Source organism: Cricetulus griseus, chromosome 5, assembly GCF_003668045.3.
Source record: "Cricetulus griseus strain 17A/GY chromosome 5, alternate assembly CriGri-PICRH-1.0, whole genome shotgun sequence".
NCBI classification, from domain to species: Eukaryota; Metazoa; Chordata; class Mammalia; order Rodentia; family Cricetidae; genus Cricetulus; species Cricetulus griseus.
In genome coordinates, this window is record NC_048598.1 from 21,367,918 (window position 1) to 21,385,666 (window position 17,749).

General features: G+C 44.0%; 1 protein-coding gene across 1 annotated transcript; it reads left to right on the forward strand.

Annotated features, from left to right (window-relative positions):
• The first annotated feature begins 6,555 nt into the window (after window positions 1-6,555).
• On the forward strand, window positions 6,556-17,494 carry LOC100772757 (intelectin-1a). Its single transcript, XM_035445343.1, has 7 exons — window positions 6,556-6,613; window positions 7,576-7,674; window positions 9,511-9,758; window positions 9,976-10,134; window positions 10,524-10,644; window positions 11,433-11,536; window positions 17,342-17,494. Exons 1-7 carry the CDS (start codon window positions 6,556-6,558, stop codon window positions 17,492-17,494), a joined length of 942 nt encoding a protein of 313 aa, XP_035301234.1.
• The last annotated feature ends 255 nt before the right edge of the window (window positions 17,495-17,749 follow it).

Below are 17,749 nucleotides of genomic sequence, written 5' to 3' on the forward strand. Positions count from 1 at the left end.
TCCTGTGTCTCCACCTCCCAAGTTCCAGGATTAAGGATATGGGCTATAATTCTTATCTAAGGCTTGTGTTTTATAAGAATCCTTTTTGGCAGCAGTGTGCTGTTAGGGGATATTTGATGCCATGTGACCCCTGAGTTTGCATTTGCATTAATTAAATAAAATAAATCTTGGGTCAGGAGGCAGACTTAGCAACTAATTGACATAAAGTAATTATAGAGCATCAGAGGTCATTTGAAAGAGATAAAGGAAAACACAGGAAGTGGTGGGGTGGGGCTTGAGTACTGTGGCTTTTTCTATTTGGGTAGAGCAGAAGGATGGGCTGTTTCTGGGAGACGCCAGCAAGGAGAAGAAGGTTAGCTAGGAGCTACTCAACCTCTCTGAGCTATGAGGTTTACAACCCATCCTTTGAGTCTGGAGTTTTATTTATAAATAGAATGAGAGAGATTGAGTAAAACCTAACTTTAGTGGAACTGGCAGAGCCACAGTCTGTGGAAAAAAATTCTTCCCAGGCTTAGGTCTGAGTGGCCAGGGCACTGCCCCAGAAGCTGGCTGGTACCTACAGAATCACAATTGCTGGTTGAAATATCTGTAGATGAAGGTGCAGTCACTGTGCTAAAAGATAAAACAACAGTGTGGAAAGTATTGGAGTCAGCCAATACTGGAAACAAGTGAGTTAGAATTCTCAAAATGGGCCGACCTGATCCATAACGAGAGCCCTCATCCAGTGGCTGATGGAAGCAGAGGCAGACATCCACAGATATACACTGACCTGAAATCTGGAACTTAGTTGAAGAGAGGGAGGAATGAAGAGCAAAGGGGTTGGTACCACGTTGGAGAAACCCACAGAAACAGCTGGCCTGAACAAGGGAGAGCACATTGACCCCAGATGCTGTCTGGGAGGCCAGTACAAGACTGATCCAGACCCCTGAACATGGATGTCAATAAGGAGGCCTCTGCACTCCAGGGAGCCCCTGGTAGTGGATTAGTATTTTCCCTGGTGTAAGAGGTACTTTGAGAGCCCATCCCACGTGAGGGGATACACTCTGGCCCTGGAAGATTTGGTAGACTTTACAGAGCCCCCGATGAGGGCCCTACCCTGCCTGGGGAGTGGAGGGTGGATGGGGTGGAGGGTAAGTGGGGGTTGGGAGTAGAGGTATGGGGGTGAGGGAGAGGGAGAAGGGATTTACATGTGAAACAAGCTTGTTCCCAATTAAAATTAAATAAAAAAAAAGAATTCTCAAAATGGAGGCCAAAGGCTTGCTGTATAAGTCACCAGCATCTGGCCCATATCAGGTCATTGTCCTAAGGCAGGTGTTTCACTCCCTGGCCAGTAGTTATTTCAAGAATAGCAATTATTTGGGGTGAATTGTGGTGATTTCATGTGAAGTCCTTGTCCAGTGCCTCAGATGATGTTTATGTTTGGAAATAGGGTTTTCAATACAGCGATTAAGTGAAAACTAGATAATTAGGACAGCTCCTAATTCAACAGAGCTGGTCTATTTTCAAGATGAGGAAGTTTGAGCCCAGAGAGAGACATCAGGAGCACATGCACTCAGACAGACCATGGAGAGAACCCAGTGAGGAGGCGGCTGTCTACAGTCAGCAGAGAGGCCTTGGAAGGAGAGTCTGCTGATGCACTCATCTTGGATTCCTGTCCCCAGAACTGGAGGAAAGAAGCTGACAGTGTTCAGACCACCTAATCTTCCAGTCCCCAAAAGAGCACTGTTGCACTACAGGACCCATCTGTGGCCAACGAGGACAGTCATGAAGAAGGTCCTAGGAAATGCTTCCTCCCTCCTGAAAAAGAACTGTAGGAATGAAGAGCCATTCTCCCTTGTCTTGTGGTAATACATGGAGCAGCAGTAGCTACTCTGAGCTCACTCATAGGTGAAGCAAGATGGAGACAGAAAGAGCCTACAGCCTTGAAGACATAAAGAAACTGCAATGTCAGCTAAGCCTGGAGCTTCTCTCTTTCTAGAGTTCTTATATCATGAAGTGATATATTTACTTTTTATTTCATTTTTAACTGTGTGTGTGTGTGTGTGTGTGTGTGTGTGTACATGTACATGAGTGTGGGTATCCATGAAGGTCACTGGTATTGAAGTCACCTGACATGGGTGCTGAGAATTGAACTCAGGCCCTCTGGAGGAATGACATGTACTCTTAACTGCTGAGCCATCTCTTCAGTCCTAATAGATTTACACTTTTTATTTTTATTGAAAGCAGATTCTTCTCTCATATAATACACAGTTTTTCTACCTCCACTCCTCCCAAATCCTCCCATGTCTCCTCTCCCCAAAATCAACTGTCCCTCCATTTCTTCCACAGAAAACAGCAGGCCTCCAAGAGAGGACAGCCAAACAGGACAAAACAAGGTACAATAAAAGGAAAAAGCCCTCATGTCGAGTCTGGACAAGAAAACCCAGTAAGAACAAAATATTCCCAAGAACGGGCAAAAAAATTTAGAGATACCCCCTACTCCCACTGTTAGGAGTCCCACAAAAACACCAAGCTCACAGCCATAACATACACACTGCAGAACCAAGCAGCCCCATGGTTGCACGTTTTAAAGCTACTTTGAGGTGGCATTTCTGTTAGTCACCACTGAATACTTCCAGACCTGAGCCAGGGTCAAGGACTGTGGGGTTAGGATCAGGCCACATGAAGAACAGATATAACAGGCAGTAGGAGCTAGACACTGGTGGTTAGGGAGGTGACAGCCTCCAAATAGCCTAGAGTTTCTTAGAGTCTTAGGTCCTATGACTTATGTACCAGTAAGTAAAAGATGTATAATGACATCAAAGCTGTCAAATAAAAAAAAAAAGAGCAGGCCTCCCAGGGATATCAGCCCAACACAGCATAACACAAAGGGAAGGGAGGAAGAATATCTGGGGGAGAGGGGCTAGGGAGTAGGGGCTAGGATGAGTGGAGGGGTGGAGGCTGCAGTTGGGGTGTATTGTGTGAGAGAAGTAAAGAATAGTGGGGGCCATGTCAGAGGAGCAGCAGGCCGCAATTAAGATTCAGGCACTCAGCTCACTACAATGCAAGGATGAACCTTGGATAGGCAAGGCCCAGAAAACTTTTTCTCCAGAATGTCTCTTGCTACTGCTGTGCCTTCACAGGTTTGCCGTTGCCATTTATCTCTGGTATGTGGCACCGTGTGAATGGGTGTGAGGGGATCCCCACTGCCTTTAATGTAGTGTGATTATCTCATGGAAATATTGCATTTTACTGGGCATTTTTACCTGTGGATTATTATGAAGATGATTTCCTCTTAAACGGTACTATTTAATTGAATAAATGAGTCTATACAATAATAGTGTTAGTTTAAATAGAATTTTGATGATTAAGAGTTTTTAACAAGGGGCTGGAGAAATGGCTCAGAGGTTAAGAGCACTGGCTGTTCTTCCAGAGGTCCTGAGTTCAATTCCCAGCAACCACATGGTGGCTCACAACCATCTGTAATGAGATCTGGTGCCCACTTCTGGCCTGCAGGCATATGCAGATAGAACACTGTATACATAATAATTTTTTAAAAAGTTTTTTAACAAATATAGTAAGGGATTATGATAGGGATTAGTTTAGTGGGAAAATTAATATCGGTAAAGGTACGATATAGAGCGCCCCTACCCTTGATAAAGCAGGGGCTGAAAAGGGTACAAAATAGAAACAAAGAAGTGTAGCCATGTAGACTATGACTTAGGTTAATGATTAGGAAAACAATTGAGTCCCAGGAGTTAGCTCAAGTTCTTTTTGATACTGGGAAATGAGTTCACAGGTTTCAGTGTGCATAACAGCTAAAACTTCATGTAACTAGAAAGCAAAGAATTGGATGGTTAGATAAGATAATTGTCCAGGCTCTAAAACATGAAAGTGAAACAAGTGGCCAGTTTCTCTGGCAATTGTGAGATCTACTGCTTATGTAAATGGCTATGGACAAAAGTCTCCTGACCTGTGAGAAGTCTAAAAGAAAAATATGTAAAGATGTGGTTTAGAGATGTATTGGGACTGACTTGTTCCAGAAAAATATGTTTTATGATGATTATGTACTAACTGTGTAACTTTTGGTTATGAGAAAAAAATTCCTCTCTGTAATGAACTTGATGTGGGGAACATTAATAGGGTGTTTAAAATAGAAAGAAATAGAAGATAGAAAGACACCCTGGTTCCCCTTAAATTTCTGAGCCGCTGAAGGCTGTCCAGCCTAGGAACCAATGAAATAAAGGAGTACAGACAGGGTGACTTCCAACTCACTATGTAGACAAAGATGGTTTGAACTTATTCATTTAAAAATGTGTAGATTTTCTCTCGTGTGAACAGGTTTGTTTTGGGTTGGGTTGGGTTTTTCTGAAACAGGGATCTTATGTACCAGAGGCTGTCCCCCAACCTGGCTAGGTAGTGGGGGATACCCCCACCTTCTGATCCTCCTACTTCCACTTCCCAAGGGCAGGAATTCCAGGCATGTCCCATCATACCTAGTTTACATTGAAGGGACCAGCTCCCCATTTTGGCAGTCATGACGGTAACACGTGCTTGCCATGACCTTGCCTTGGTCACTAAGAGGTCAGATGCCTGCCTCGTGGCAAGGAACCAATCAGAAGTTAGCTGGTGGCGCTATGCTTTACTGCTCTGGGTGTGCTTTACGGACAAGTACACAGCAATGATGAGCAGAGCATAGCAACCACCCTGGGAGGGCCTATGGGCCATAACAACCAGTTGACCAACACAGGGCAATCCCTCCAAGCCTGGAGGCACACCAATCCTGAGCCTGTGCTTACCCCTAGACACTCCCCTTACACTGCCCTACAAGATCTCTATGCAGCCCCTTCGAGCTGTCTTTTCTAGCCATCCACCATGGCGGGTGGGTGAAAGACCCGAGCTAACATGGCATTAGCTCGTTTAACAACAATAAAGCCTCCTGCAGTTTGCATCAAGCTTTCTTCTCCACATTGTGATTGGGGTGGCCGAGGTCCTGGGCTGAGATCCTGGAAGCCTAAGCTTTCCAGGGGGTCTTACAACATGATGCTAGGAATTGAACCTATAGCTCATGTGTACAAGGCAAGCATTCTACCACGTGAGCCACATGCCTCTGTCTCATTCTATACTATCAGCCTTTCTGAGTTATATTGTGTAAATCAGTCCTTTGAACACACAAAGATATAAACTATAAACTTAACCAAAAGGTGACTCCCAGAGGGTTACAGTATTATCAGTAGTGTAATAAAGCTTTGTGCTGAGGATGCTTCACTGCTAAAGAAAAACCAGTTCATTCCATTAGAGCCCAAGTGGCATCTGAGACCTGGAGAAGACAAAGATGGGCATGGAGGAAGCTGGGAGCATCTTCAGGGGGATTTCGAGTGACTTAATCCCAAATGCAGTCTATTTTAAAACTCCACTACTTAGTGGTTACTATGAGAAAATCAAGGACAAAATACAGAGGGTTGTATGGAATTTATGCAGACTAAAGGTTTTTATTTGTCCTTAAATGGTTCCTTTACTATTTTGTTCCTTTTTACAGTCAGGGTTGATGACGTCTGCCTATAATCCCAGCACTTGGGAGGCGGGATGAAGAGAATTAGAAGTTCAAGGACATAGTCATATAAACAGTAAATTCGTGGCCAGCCTGGGCTACATGAAATGTACTCTTCTATATATTGTGCACCCTCCCCTGAGGAAAAAAACTTTTGTTCTCTTATGAAATAAGAATAATTATAAATATTTTGGTTTGGTTCTTTGTCTTGTTTTGTTTTGTTTTGGGGGTTTTTTTGTTTTGGTTTGGTTTGGTTTGGTTTGGTTTGGTTTTTTTGAGACAAGGTTTCTCTGCGTAGCTTTGGAGCCCATCCTGGTGCCCACTCTGTAGACCAGGCTGGCCTCAAACTTACAGAGATCTGCCTGCCTCTGCCTCCCAAGTGCTGGGATTAAAAGCATGCACCACCAACACAAGGCATATTTGGGGAGGGTTAAGTATTAACTTGTAAGAAAGACACAAACAAAAATATCAAAACGGATGTCAAATATTGCAAGTCTCCTAATCTATTTCCCTTTTGAAAATAAACAGATCCATAATTCTCACACCTGGTGACAGCACTAGGACATGGTATTTACTATTTGTCTTTTAACGACTTTGAATTCCATGAGTCATCACTGTACAAAGAACTTCCCTGCAATGAATATAAGTTGACCCTCCAGTGGCATCCTACCAGGAAATGGGGAGCCTGGAAAAGTCTGGGCGATTCCCACCAGGTTCTTCCCATAAAAGACAAGAGCCTCACCAGGACCACACTAGAGTCTCTGCAGAGAGAGAGAGAGAGAAGTTCGTCTCCACTCAGCTGGCAACTCTGAGTTTCTGTCCAGGTATGGAGGGGAAGGCAGTTGTGTCAATGGAACAAGGAAAGTAGACTCCAGCTCAGGTTTGCTTTAGGGCCCAGAGAGGTGAGGACTTTAAAGGAAAGGAAGGAGCCTTTAAATAGGACTGGATAGGAGCTAAAACCGGGATAAGAGAAAAAGGAGGTCTGGATAGAGAGTGACCTTCAATCTTGCTTTCCCTAGATGACCATGAGCAAACTCTGCTTGCTGCTGTTTCTCATCGTGGCCACCATAGGCTGCACAGCAGGTGAGTCTTGCTACAGAACCCAGCTTCCTCAGGTCTCCTCTATCTTTAAAGACAGTTAGCACTAGACTGGGTTACTTCCATGACCTGGGTCTCTATGGCCAGAGAACATGCTTTTGTTGTTGTCTTTCTTGTTGTTTGTTGTTTTTCATGACAGGGTTTCTCTATGTAGCCTTGGCTGTCCTGGAACTGGATTGTAGACCAGGATGACCTCAAACTCAGGTATCTGCATACCTATGATTCCTGAGTGCCAGGATTAAAGAAGTTAGCCACCACAGCTTGGCCAATCATGCCTTATTAAAAAATAATTATAATTTTTAATTATATATAATTGCATTATTTTCCCATTTCTTTTCCTCCTTCCAACCTTTTCCAATTATACCCCCCAACTCAACACAAAAATAAAGGCCTCTTTGTGTTTAATTGTGGCTGTGTGTGCAAGACTTAGTCGATCCCCCAGAGATGATGCCATTGAGATGTAGGCTGGGTACTGATTGCCCCTTGTAGGAATTGGCCAGTGGCAGTGAGATTGTTGATTCTGTACCTGTCTAGGGGAACTTCTGTAAGAACTGTGTCCCGTCCGAGTCACTCCCCATGCTTAGGACCTTGGCCTTGGAGTTTCAATGCCAAGTGAATGGTCTGATTTGTGCCCAGACAATGTTGTCTTCAATTCTGCTCTCTACAGGAATTCAACATTATTTTAAAATGAGCCCTTCCTCTTCACAGCTGTTTAGTGTTTTTAAGGAAAAAGCAAGTCCCTGCATTTCTTCTCCCTGCAACTGGACATCACTTTATTCATCTTTTTCAGGGCTTTGGACGCTAAGTTCTCCAGCTTCAAACCTGTCTTCCCTCTTCCTAGTTGGAAATCTTGTTGATTCTCAGAGGGAGGCTTTGGGAAGTCATTAGGATGAATGACAAGGGGAGGCTGGGTGTCCCACGAAAGTGAAACTCTGCATCTTCTCTAGCTCAAGAGAACCTGGATGCCAACAGATGGGCCAATCCTGTGTCTTCCTCTCTGTTCAGAAGCTGCAAGGAAATCAAACAGGAGATGACTGGGGCGCGAGGTAAGTGATGAAGCGTTTAAAGAACACACCGTAATCCAAACACTTGAGAGCCCAAAGTAGAGGAATAAAAGCTCCAAGCCAGTCTGGGGAGATCCTTTCTCAAAATACAAACAAAGAACCCAGTTAGGAAATCAGGATTTTTGTCCTCTGGAACAGGTTTTCTTTTTTGATATAAAAATGTAATAGAGCCAGGCAGTGGTGGCATATGCTTTAATCTCAGCACTCTTGACGCAGAGGCAGCCAGATTTCTATGAGATCAAGGCCAGCCTGGTCTACAGAGTGAGTTCCGGGACACCTATGATTGTTACACAGAGAAACCCTGACTCAAAAAACCAAATGAAAAGAAAAGAAAATAGAATATGTGATAGAATATACATGGTGGATAAAAATTGCCCTTAACCTATTTGAAGAGTTTTGAGAGTCAATAACAACTTTCATGATGGTATGGATCACCACTATCCATCTCCAGAAAAATGTTCATTACTTAAATGAAAAGTCTATAGCCACAAAATGAAAATTTCCTGTATTCCCTGTGAGCTGCTGTCCTGTATCCAACTTCTATGAATCTGTCAATTCTTGTTACCTCATATGAGCAATCTGCCTTATTTCATTAGCATGCTTCAAGGCTCATGTGTGTTGTAGAATGGTAAATTTCTGTTTAAAACGTTTATTGTGGTGATATATTATTTATGACATATTAAAGCTTGCCTGAGGATTCAGAAAGCAAAGTCAGCCACAAGTCATAGAAGCCAGGCACACACGTTTAATCCCAGGACTCAGGACTAAGAGGTAGACCCATCTCTGTTAGTTAAAGGCTGTGCTGTCTACACAACATTGATCCAGTGCTAAAGATAAACAGCTCAGACAAAGGTGGTCTCAGCACCTGAGATCACATGCCATTAATCCCAGCATTAGGGAATTATATAAGACAGGAGCAAGGTCTCGGAGCTTGCATTCAGTCTCAGAAGTCTGTAGCCACTTGAGGAGAGCATAGCAGTCTGAGTGAAACTGAGGAGCAGTGACATCAGGAGCAGTTTGAGACTCACCCCTTTGGACTGAGCTGAGGTAGAGGTAAGAGCTAGTTTATGGCTGCTTTGCTTTTCTTATCTTCAGCTTGAATCTTGAACCCCAATCTCTGTCTCTGGATCTTTTATTTTTCCTGCTACAATATCTTGTTATGATTTGTGAATGGATTACATGTCTGTGTGTGGGAATGTGTACATGTGTGTGCAGATACGTGCAGAGTCTAGAAGAGGCCATCTAGTCCTCAGGAGATGGAGTGACAGACACTTGTACACTGCCAAGTGTTAGTGCTGTGAGCCTGCCTCAAGTCCTCTGCTAGAGCAGTACTTTAAAATGGCTCTTAAAAATGGAGCCATTTCTCCAGCCCACCTCATTCTTTTTGATCTATTGGATACATAGGAATGTGCACAATATATATTCTGCATAGTAGACAGCACACGATATTGCTTATTCCTTATCTGTAGAGAAATACTTGGCTTTTGACAAGAGTTATAACAAACATGAATGTACAGATCGAAGTTCCTGTTCCCAGTTCTTTGGGTATCTTCCAAGAGGAGTTGCTAAATCCTTTGATAATACTGTGTTTAACTTTAAAACAAAAACATCACTGTCACTTTGGGTAATTCTGTGTTCTGCCTCAGTCACAGACACTTGGCTTTCTGAACTCAGGCACATCCCCAGGGACACCTGTGATAGGACACTCAGGGTATGAGGCATTCAACATGTTTGTAGTTCCTAGAGCCATTCTGCTGCTGGAGCAGAGATGGACAATGAGCCTGCACACAGGAGACTGTGAACTGGTTCTCTCTACAGATGGTCTCTATTTCCTCCGCACGAAGAATGGTGTCATCTACCAGACCTTCTGTGACATGACCACTGCAGGTGGTGGCTGGACCCTGGTGGCCAGTGTGCATGAGAACAACATGTATGGGAAGTGCACAGTGGGCGATCGCTGGTCCAGTCAGCAAGGCAACAGAGCAGACAGCCCAGAGGGGGATGGCAACTGGGCCAACTACAACACCTTTGGGTCTGCAGAGGGGGCCACAAGTGATGACTACAAGGTTGGTACACTCTGTAGCCACCTGGGAGAGCATGAGGATGAGTGTAGACCAAGCGTGCCAGGAGAGGGTGGAAGGTTGTCCTTCAACATAGGGATGAGGAAGGGAAAATACTTATCTTGAATCTCAACATCGTCAATGGGCTTTTAGGTGAGTGGGGCCCTTTTAGGTGGGGCCATTATCACTGGGAATGGGGCTTTCAGTGTTGGTTGCTTTCCAGAACCCTGGCTACTACGACATCCAGGCTGAGAATGTAGGTATCTGGCATGTGCCCAACAATAGCCCCCTGCAAAGTTGGAGGAACAGTTCCCTGCTGAGATACCGAACCTTCACTGGCTTCCTGCAGCACCTGGGCCATAATCTGTTTGGCCTGTACCAGGTACTCAAGACTGCAGGCTGAGGCTCTTTACATGGGTGTGGAGAGAGAGGCAGGTGGGTTATATTCCATGTTTCTCTAATTCTAAGTGTAATGAGCCAAGGAAGACAAGGGATACAGGTATGTGGAAAAGAGAAGAGAGGAGAGAAAATAGAATGGAATGGAATGGAATGGAGAGGAGGGAGGGGGAGGAGGATGGAAAGGAAGAGAGAGGGAGAGGAAGGAATCTAGGGTGTAAGACACACAGAAAAATGAAATGATCCTTTCTTATCTGACTGGTTTGGCAACCATCTCACTTACTGCACAAATGCTGTCTTTCTCTTTGCAGGGCAGTGATCCTGGGATTGTCAATGCTGCCATACTTATCCATTGACTTCTTTTGTTCCTTGTAGAGATACCCAGTGAAATATGGAGGAGGGAAGTGTTGGACTGACAATGGCCCAGCATTACCTGTGGTCTATGATTTCGGTGATGCTCAGAAGACAGCCTCTTATTACTCCCCCAGTGGCCAGAGTGAGTCTTAAATACTCCTGTGCACCCTCTGCAGGACACGTGGTAAATTCAGTTATGATAAGTTACAGTCATTTACTGTCCACCACAGCCTGATTCTCTTCTCTAAATGTTGTGTTTTGTTTCAGTTCATTCAATTGATTCTCCTTGGGCTCTCAACTATCACTAACCCATTTTACAGCTTAGGAGACTGGAGCACTGAAGATCCAGCAACTTGCCTGAGATCACAGGGCATCAGCAGGAGAGTCAGCATTTGCACTGGGGATACATGGTTCTAGAATCTACTCTTTGCAACCCACTGTCAGTCAGACAAACCAGGTCCCTGTGCACAGAGCTGAACAATAGAAAAAAATGGAGTTTTATTTCGTTTGTGTGGGATGACTTTACATTATTTAGCATAAACGCAAGTGTGGTTCATACTCTTTATAAATGCTGAGCCTATGCAGTATAATTCAAAGTTCTTATTTATGCTTGAGAGGTAATGCTTTAAAAGTTAGCAAGATAAATATGAACAGGAATAGAATGAATACACTTGCCAACTGCTGCGACAAGCCCTTTGAGATACTCAGTAGAGACCTTCCTGTATCATAAATTTCTCTATTTAAGCTCTGGTAGATGGGGACCTTTTCCCAGGGATTGGCTCTTGGGGTCTGGGTATGTGAATAGGTGAGGCTCCCCCAATGGGTCTGATATTTTAGACTGTTTATCATAAAACTGGCACCACCAAACTCTGGTCTTGCAGCTATTTCTAGCATTTTCCTTGAATGCTGTTTTCTGTCTCTCATTTACAGGTGAATTCACTGCAGGATACATCCAATTCAGAGTGTTTAATAATGAAAGAGCAGCCAATGCCTTGTGTGCTGGAATTAAGGTCACTGGATGTAACACCGAGCATGTGAGTCTGTGTAATGAAAATTAGGTTCATGAACAAGACTGAGGTTACCAGTGTGTACCTGTGAATATTGAGTATTGGAGACTGTCCTTTTAGTGTGTGTACGTGTATAAGAGTGTGATCTTTCCCCTTACCTTGCTTGGTCTCAGGGATCAGAACTTCTGTCTAGATACAGATACCCTGTCTTGTTCAAGACTATACTCAACATTACAAACTTGTAATGCACTGTTGATGTTTGCTTAGATTTTAGGATAAAACACTCAGTTTCCTGGAATGAGGGTGACGTTGTATTCAGGAAGTCCTGTGCAAGCCTTTGGAGGCTGAGATTGTTAGAGAGTCACCAGGGATTGTCACTCTCCACCTGGAATTTAGCTTTTAGAGCTAAACATATTTTAGAGTTTACATATTGTCATTGTGTCCAGGGGTTACTAGGAGAATTCTGGACACATGTGAGACCTCACTCAGGCCATTCTCTTCTCTATCATAAGGAATTTCTCTTGCTGGGTGTTGGCATATTAGCTAAGTGCAAAGGCAGGTACACCTGGCTCCACTGAAGCAAACTGATGTCCCCTGAGCCTGGGATCATTAGACTCATATTGTTTTGTTTTGTCAATGATTTTTCACCAAAAGCAGGTTGAGGATGGAGTCCTTTATTTACCAGAGTGAAAGCCGGAACAAGTTAACATGTTCTGAACAGGCATGGTGGTGCACATCTTTAATCCCAGAACCCAGGTGGTACGGACAGGCTTATCTCTGTGAGTTTGAGTCCATCCTGATCTACATAGTGAGTTCCAGGTCAACTAGAGCTACTCAGTAAGACCCTATCTCAAAAAATTTAGCATGCTCTCTTGGAATCCAGCCCTCCCTAAAGTAACAGTCTGAGAAAAGGGTCCTCAGCTCCTGGCAGGTGATGCTTAGGATCTCAGCGTCCATTCATTCCTCAGCTTATTCTTCACCTGGTCAAGATGAGACAGCTTTTCTGTCAAGGAGGACCTTGAGACTGTGATGTGGAATGATGAAATGGGAAGAGCATGTGGTGTTGAGGGAGTGTTAAGCTGCTTTCAACTTTGTTGTGTAAGATGGTTGTGATTACAGAAAGAACTCATTTTGAAAATGTTAACATGAACTAGATCAGGAAATAACTTTTACATCACACCATGGTTTTTAGATTGTATGTGATAAACACCACTGCAATGTTTTAATGGGCACATAAGATTGATGTGAGCCGGGCGTTGGTAGCACTCGCCTTTAATCCCAGCACTCGGGAGGCAGAGACAGGCAGATCTTTGTGAGTTCAAGGCCATCCTGGTCTCCAGAGCTCGATAGGCTCCAAAGCTACACAGAGAAATCCTGTCTCCAAAAAAGAAAGATTGATGTGAGCAAGCTTTTCTTTTTTCAAAAATGACACTGGTACCTAGAGGTTACAGATTTTAATGGAGGAAAAACTAAGAAAAGGAAATAAGTATTGAAATGACTTCTATGATCCAAATGAGAGCCTGATGTAGTGTGATGGAAATTTGGGAGAAAGGGTTGGGAACTAACGAATACCAAAGGTTTTAAGTTTATCAATGGTTGAATACAGATAATGGCAAGAGAAGACAGCTGCAATGAGTCTTTTTCTGTCCCAAAGCCCCTCTCATATAATGACACAGAGACTTATTAATTGTGAAAGCCTGGCCTTAGCTTAGGCTTATTTCTAACTAGCTCTTATAACTTAAATTAACCCACATATTTTAAATCTCTGTTTGTTTATTTATTTAGTTTATATACCAACCACAGTTTCCCCTCCTTCCTCTCCTCCTGTTCCCTCACCCACATCCCTTCTACCTGCCCCCATCCACTCCTGCATCTCCATTCAGAAGAGGTAAGGCCTCCCACGGGAGTCAACAAAGCATGGCATATCAAGTTGAGGCAGGACCAAGCTCCTCCTCCTCCTTCCATCAAGGCTGGGCAAGGCATCCCAACATAGGGAGTATGTTCCAAAGAGCCAGTTCATACAGAAGGGCCAGGTTCTGGTCCCACTTCTAGGGGCACCACAAATAGACCAAAGTACATAAATATCACCCAGATGCAGAGAGCCTAGGGCAGCAGTCCTAGCTGTCCATCCAGAGTCCATGAGCTCCCACAAGCTCAGGCCAGCTGTCTCAGCAGATTTCCCCATCATGATCTTGACCACCCCCTTGCTCATACAATTCATCCACCCTCTTCAACTGGACTCCAGAGCTCAGCCCAGTGCTTGGCTGTGGATCTCTGCATCTGCTTCTCTCAGGTGCTGGATGAAGGCTCTACGTGACAAGTAGAGCAGTCACCAATCTGGTTACAGGGGAAGGCCAGTTCAGAGACCCTCTCCACTAATTGCTAGGAGCCTTGTGAGTTCCCAGGAGCCTTCCTGGCACTGTTGGACCCAAAAGTGAAGTCCAACCCCAGGAGATGCATCCTACAGAGTCACTCACAGGACACAAGTTCGGTGCAAAAGCAAAAGGATTTTATTCCAAAGCGTTGGAGTCATTTCCTGGGAAGAGAACGGCCCTGAGTTTCCAAAGCAGGCAGTTTTTATGTCTTTTTGGTCACTAGGCAAGAGTATGATAACATATTGATTGGCTATAACATACATGAGTCATTTACTGATTGGTTGGGAACTGAACTTACAATTTTGCCCTGAAGGGGTTTGGAATGTTATTTTGGTTTTTACACATGCAAGACCATGGGACAGCTAGTGGTTTTTCTGGAAACAGAGTGGCTTATACTTATTTTCAAAACTTGGGTGCTCTGGAGCACAGTAACCCATAACAATTTTTTAAAGACTTTATTTATTTATTATGTATACAACATTCTGCTTCCATGTATATCTGCACACCAGAAGAGGGCACCAGATCTCATAACGGATGGTTGTGAGCCACCATGTGGTTGCTGGGAATTGAACTCAGGACCTCTGGAAGAGCAGCCAGTGCTCTTAACCTCTGAGCCATCCCCTCCACCCATAACGATTTTTAGAAACCAGACGGTTGTTGAAGATAATAGAAACTAGTAATAATAACAATTTCCAGAGACTGGTCATCATGACCGACCATTTCATGTGTTCTTTGTCCCAGAGCTGTGTGTGGCCAGAGTGATTTTCAAATACATGCTGGTGGGTATCAGGCTAGGCTTGAGTTGGGGTCTTTCAGCACCAGGTTTCTCCCTAACCCACAATGGACCCCTCTTTCAACATTTCCCCCCATCACTCTCCCACTCCTTCCTGCCTGCAACACCATCATCCTGATCCAGCGTGTTCCCCTTCCCCCATCCCCTCCCCTCTACCCCCCCCCTCGCCCCAAGGTTACCTCATCCCATATATTTCCACTTCCCAGGAAGACTCGTGCGTGCCTCTTAGGGTCCTCCTTCTAACACACATTGTTTAATCTACATTCTTCCACATGCTCATTACGTCATCTCCATTCTGCCCATCCTGCTTCTTCTACCTATGGCTGGCAACTCTGCCTTTCTTCCTCCCAGAGCTCTCGCTGTCCAGAAGTCACACTGACACGTCTTCACACAGTGTAAAGGAGTATCTCATAACGGATGGTTGTGAGCCACCATGTGGTTGCTGGGAATTGAACTCAGGACCTCTGGAAGAGCAGCCAGTGCTCTTAACCTCTGAGCCAACCAATCATTCAAAACAGACGTTTTGAATGATTTCATGATTTTCATTTGAGTGGATGAATATCAAATAGTAAACCAGGATGTCTAGATGCTGCATATGTTTGTGATCAAAGACGGATATAGATAGATAGATAGATAGATAGATAGATAGATAGATAGATAGATAGACGATTCTGGATTTTCAAAACATTGATTTGATTCTGTTTGTATGTGTGCACATGTATATTCAAATGATGATCACAGAGGTCAAAAGGAGACTTTGGATCCCTGGGGATTGGAGTTAAAGTCTTTTGATTGGGAGCTGGGATCTGATACAGAAGCTGGGATCTGAACTTTGGTTCTCTGATAGAGAAGTAAGATGTCTTAACCATAGGGCCATCTCTCCAGCCCCCATACTACTTGCTTATTTGGATGGGATTTTATTTTGTCTTGTTTCAGATGTATTTATTTAACTTGGTATGTATGAGTGTTTTGCCTGCACATATATGTGTGTATTGCTTGAGTTCTTGGTGCCCTTGAGCCAGAATAGGGTATTCTATGCCCTAGAACTGGAGTGACAATGTTTTGAGCCCCAAATGGGTTCTGGGACCCAAGCAACAAGTGCTCTTAGCCACAGAGCCTTAATGCTACATGATTTGATCACTGATGAACTTTATATATGATGGTGGTCCCAGAGTAGTTGTATTGCCTACTAACATCATAGTCATTCTAGCTTGTGGAAGTACAACCTATGATGTTCACAGTGACAAAATTGTCAATGAACTTCCCCAAGTAAATCCCCATTTTTATGTGTGGCTGCAGGTAACTGGGTTGTTGGTTTGTTTTTGGTTTGTTTGTTGTCATGTGATGTCTGAAGGCCCTGAGTAGTGATTGAAAATAATAGTCCTATCTTTAAGTCTTAAAGTCAAGAAATTTCTAGATTGGAGATAGGGATTTTAAGTTATCAGTGAATTGTTCACAAGTAAACCTAAAGGGGTAACACAACATAGAAGAGAGTTGTAAATGTGTCCCCTCTGGGAATTAGCATTTAGGGAATCAATGAAGGAAATGTCTAGCCAAGGAACCTGAATACAAAGGTTCAGAGAAGTTGAAGGAAGGGGAGGAAGAAACAGTGATGCCACTAAAGTCAATGGAAGGGGGGTTTATGGATCAAATAACTCAGTACTGCCAATGGAGAGTCTGACGAGGGACAAAGAGTTCACTGAACTTGGCTATTAAGGTGTCTCTGGGCTCATCGGCTACATGAGTCACTTTTTGGCCCTGTGATAAATACATGAGAGAAACAATAAATGGATAGAAAGGTTGCTGTCTAGTTTTATGACAACTTGACACAAGCTAAAGTCATCTGAGATGAGGGAACCTCAATTGAGAAAATGCCTCCAGAAGATCAGACTGTAGGCAAGCCTGTGGAATGTTTACTTAATTGCTGGTTGATGAAGGAGGGCCCAGCCTATTGTGAGTGGTGCAAACCCAGGCTTAGAGTCTTGAGTTCTATAAGAAAACAGACTCAACAAGCCATGAGGACCAGCCAGAAAGCTGCGCTTCTCCATGGCCTCAGCATCAGTTTCTGCCTCCAAGTTCCTACCCTGTTGAGTTCTTGTCCTGATTTTCTTCAATGATGAATAATGATGAGAAAGGTTAAGCCAAATAAATCCTTTTCTTCCCGAGTTGCGTTGGTCACCATGTTTCATCACAGCAATAGTAACCCTAAAGGGCTTTGTTGGTTTGATGGTTTCTAAGATTTTAACACACAGACATTTGGCTCTACTGCTTTTCAATCCATAGTGGGGCAGAAATATCATTCAGGAAACACATATCAGGGCAACATGGCTCACTTCATAGCAGCAAGGAGCCAAAGAAAACCAGGAAAGACCAGGGCGAAATGCCCTTCAAAACAAGCCACTCACACCTTCAGTGATCTATTTCCTCAAAACAGATCCCCACCCCCATACCCAGCTTCACCACCACCAAACAGTCAGTTCACAATTGTGAATCCATCAGTGATGAGCCAGTTGATGAAGGCAGGGTCCTCATGTCCAAGCCCTTCCCCAGAGTCCTGCTTACTCTGGGGACCAGGTCTTCAGTGCATAACACCTTTGGGGAGGGCACTACACATCAAATCACCAGCTGACCTCTCATTGCTACTCCCCCCTCTTTGGTTTTTAGCACTGCATCGGTGGAGGAGGATTCTTCCCAGAAGGGAACCCTCGGCAGTGTGGAGACTTCTCGGCATTTGACTGGGATGGATATGGAACTCACACTGGGTACAGCAGTAGCCGGGAGATAACTGAAGCTGCTGTGCTTCTCTTCTACCATTGAGAACTTTGTGCCATAGGACCCAGACTTCTCCAATCTGTGGACTCACATGCACCAAGAAAAATTTACCTAGTAACTAGAATGCTAATGACCCAGAAAAGGAAAATAAATCATGTTTATTGCATGCTTGGTGTCTTCATGAATCCCTTTTGTGCAGGGATGGGATCCGTGTTTTTTGTTTGTTTTTTCTTGGCTTTTAGAGACAGGGTTTCTCTGTAGCTTTGGAGGCTGTCCTGGAACTAGCTCTTGTAGACCAGG

Bases quoted from the DNA above. Each gene is read 5' to 3' on its own strand.
- LOC100772757 (XM_035445343.1), top strand. From the start codon at position 6,556: ATGAGCAAACTCTGCTTGCTGCTGTTTCTCATCGTGGCCACCATAGGC. The intron at 9,759-9,975 runs GTTGGTACACTC...GTTGCTTTCCAG, and splicing joins CCACAAGTGATGACTACAAG to AACCCTGGCTACTACGACAT. The intron at 11,537-17,341 runs GTGAGTCTGTGT...TTTGGTTTTTAG, and splicing joins CTGGATGTAACACCGAGCAT to CACTGCATCGGTGGAGGAGG.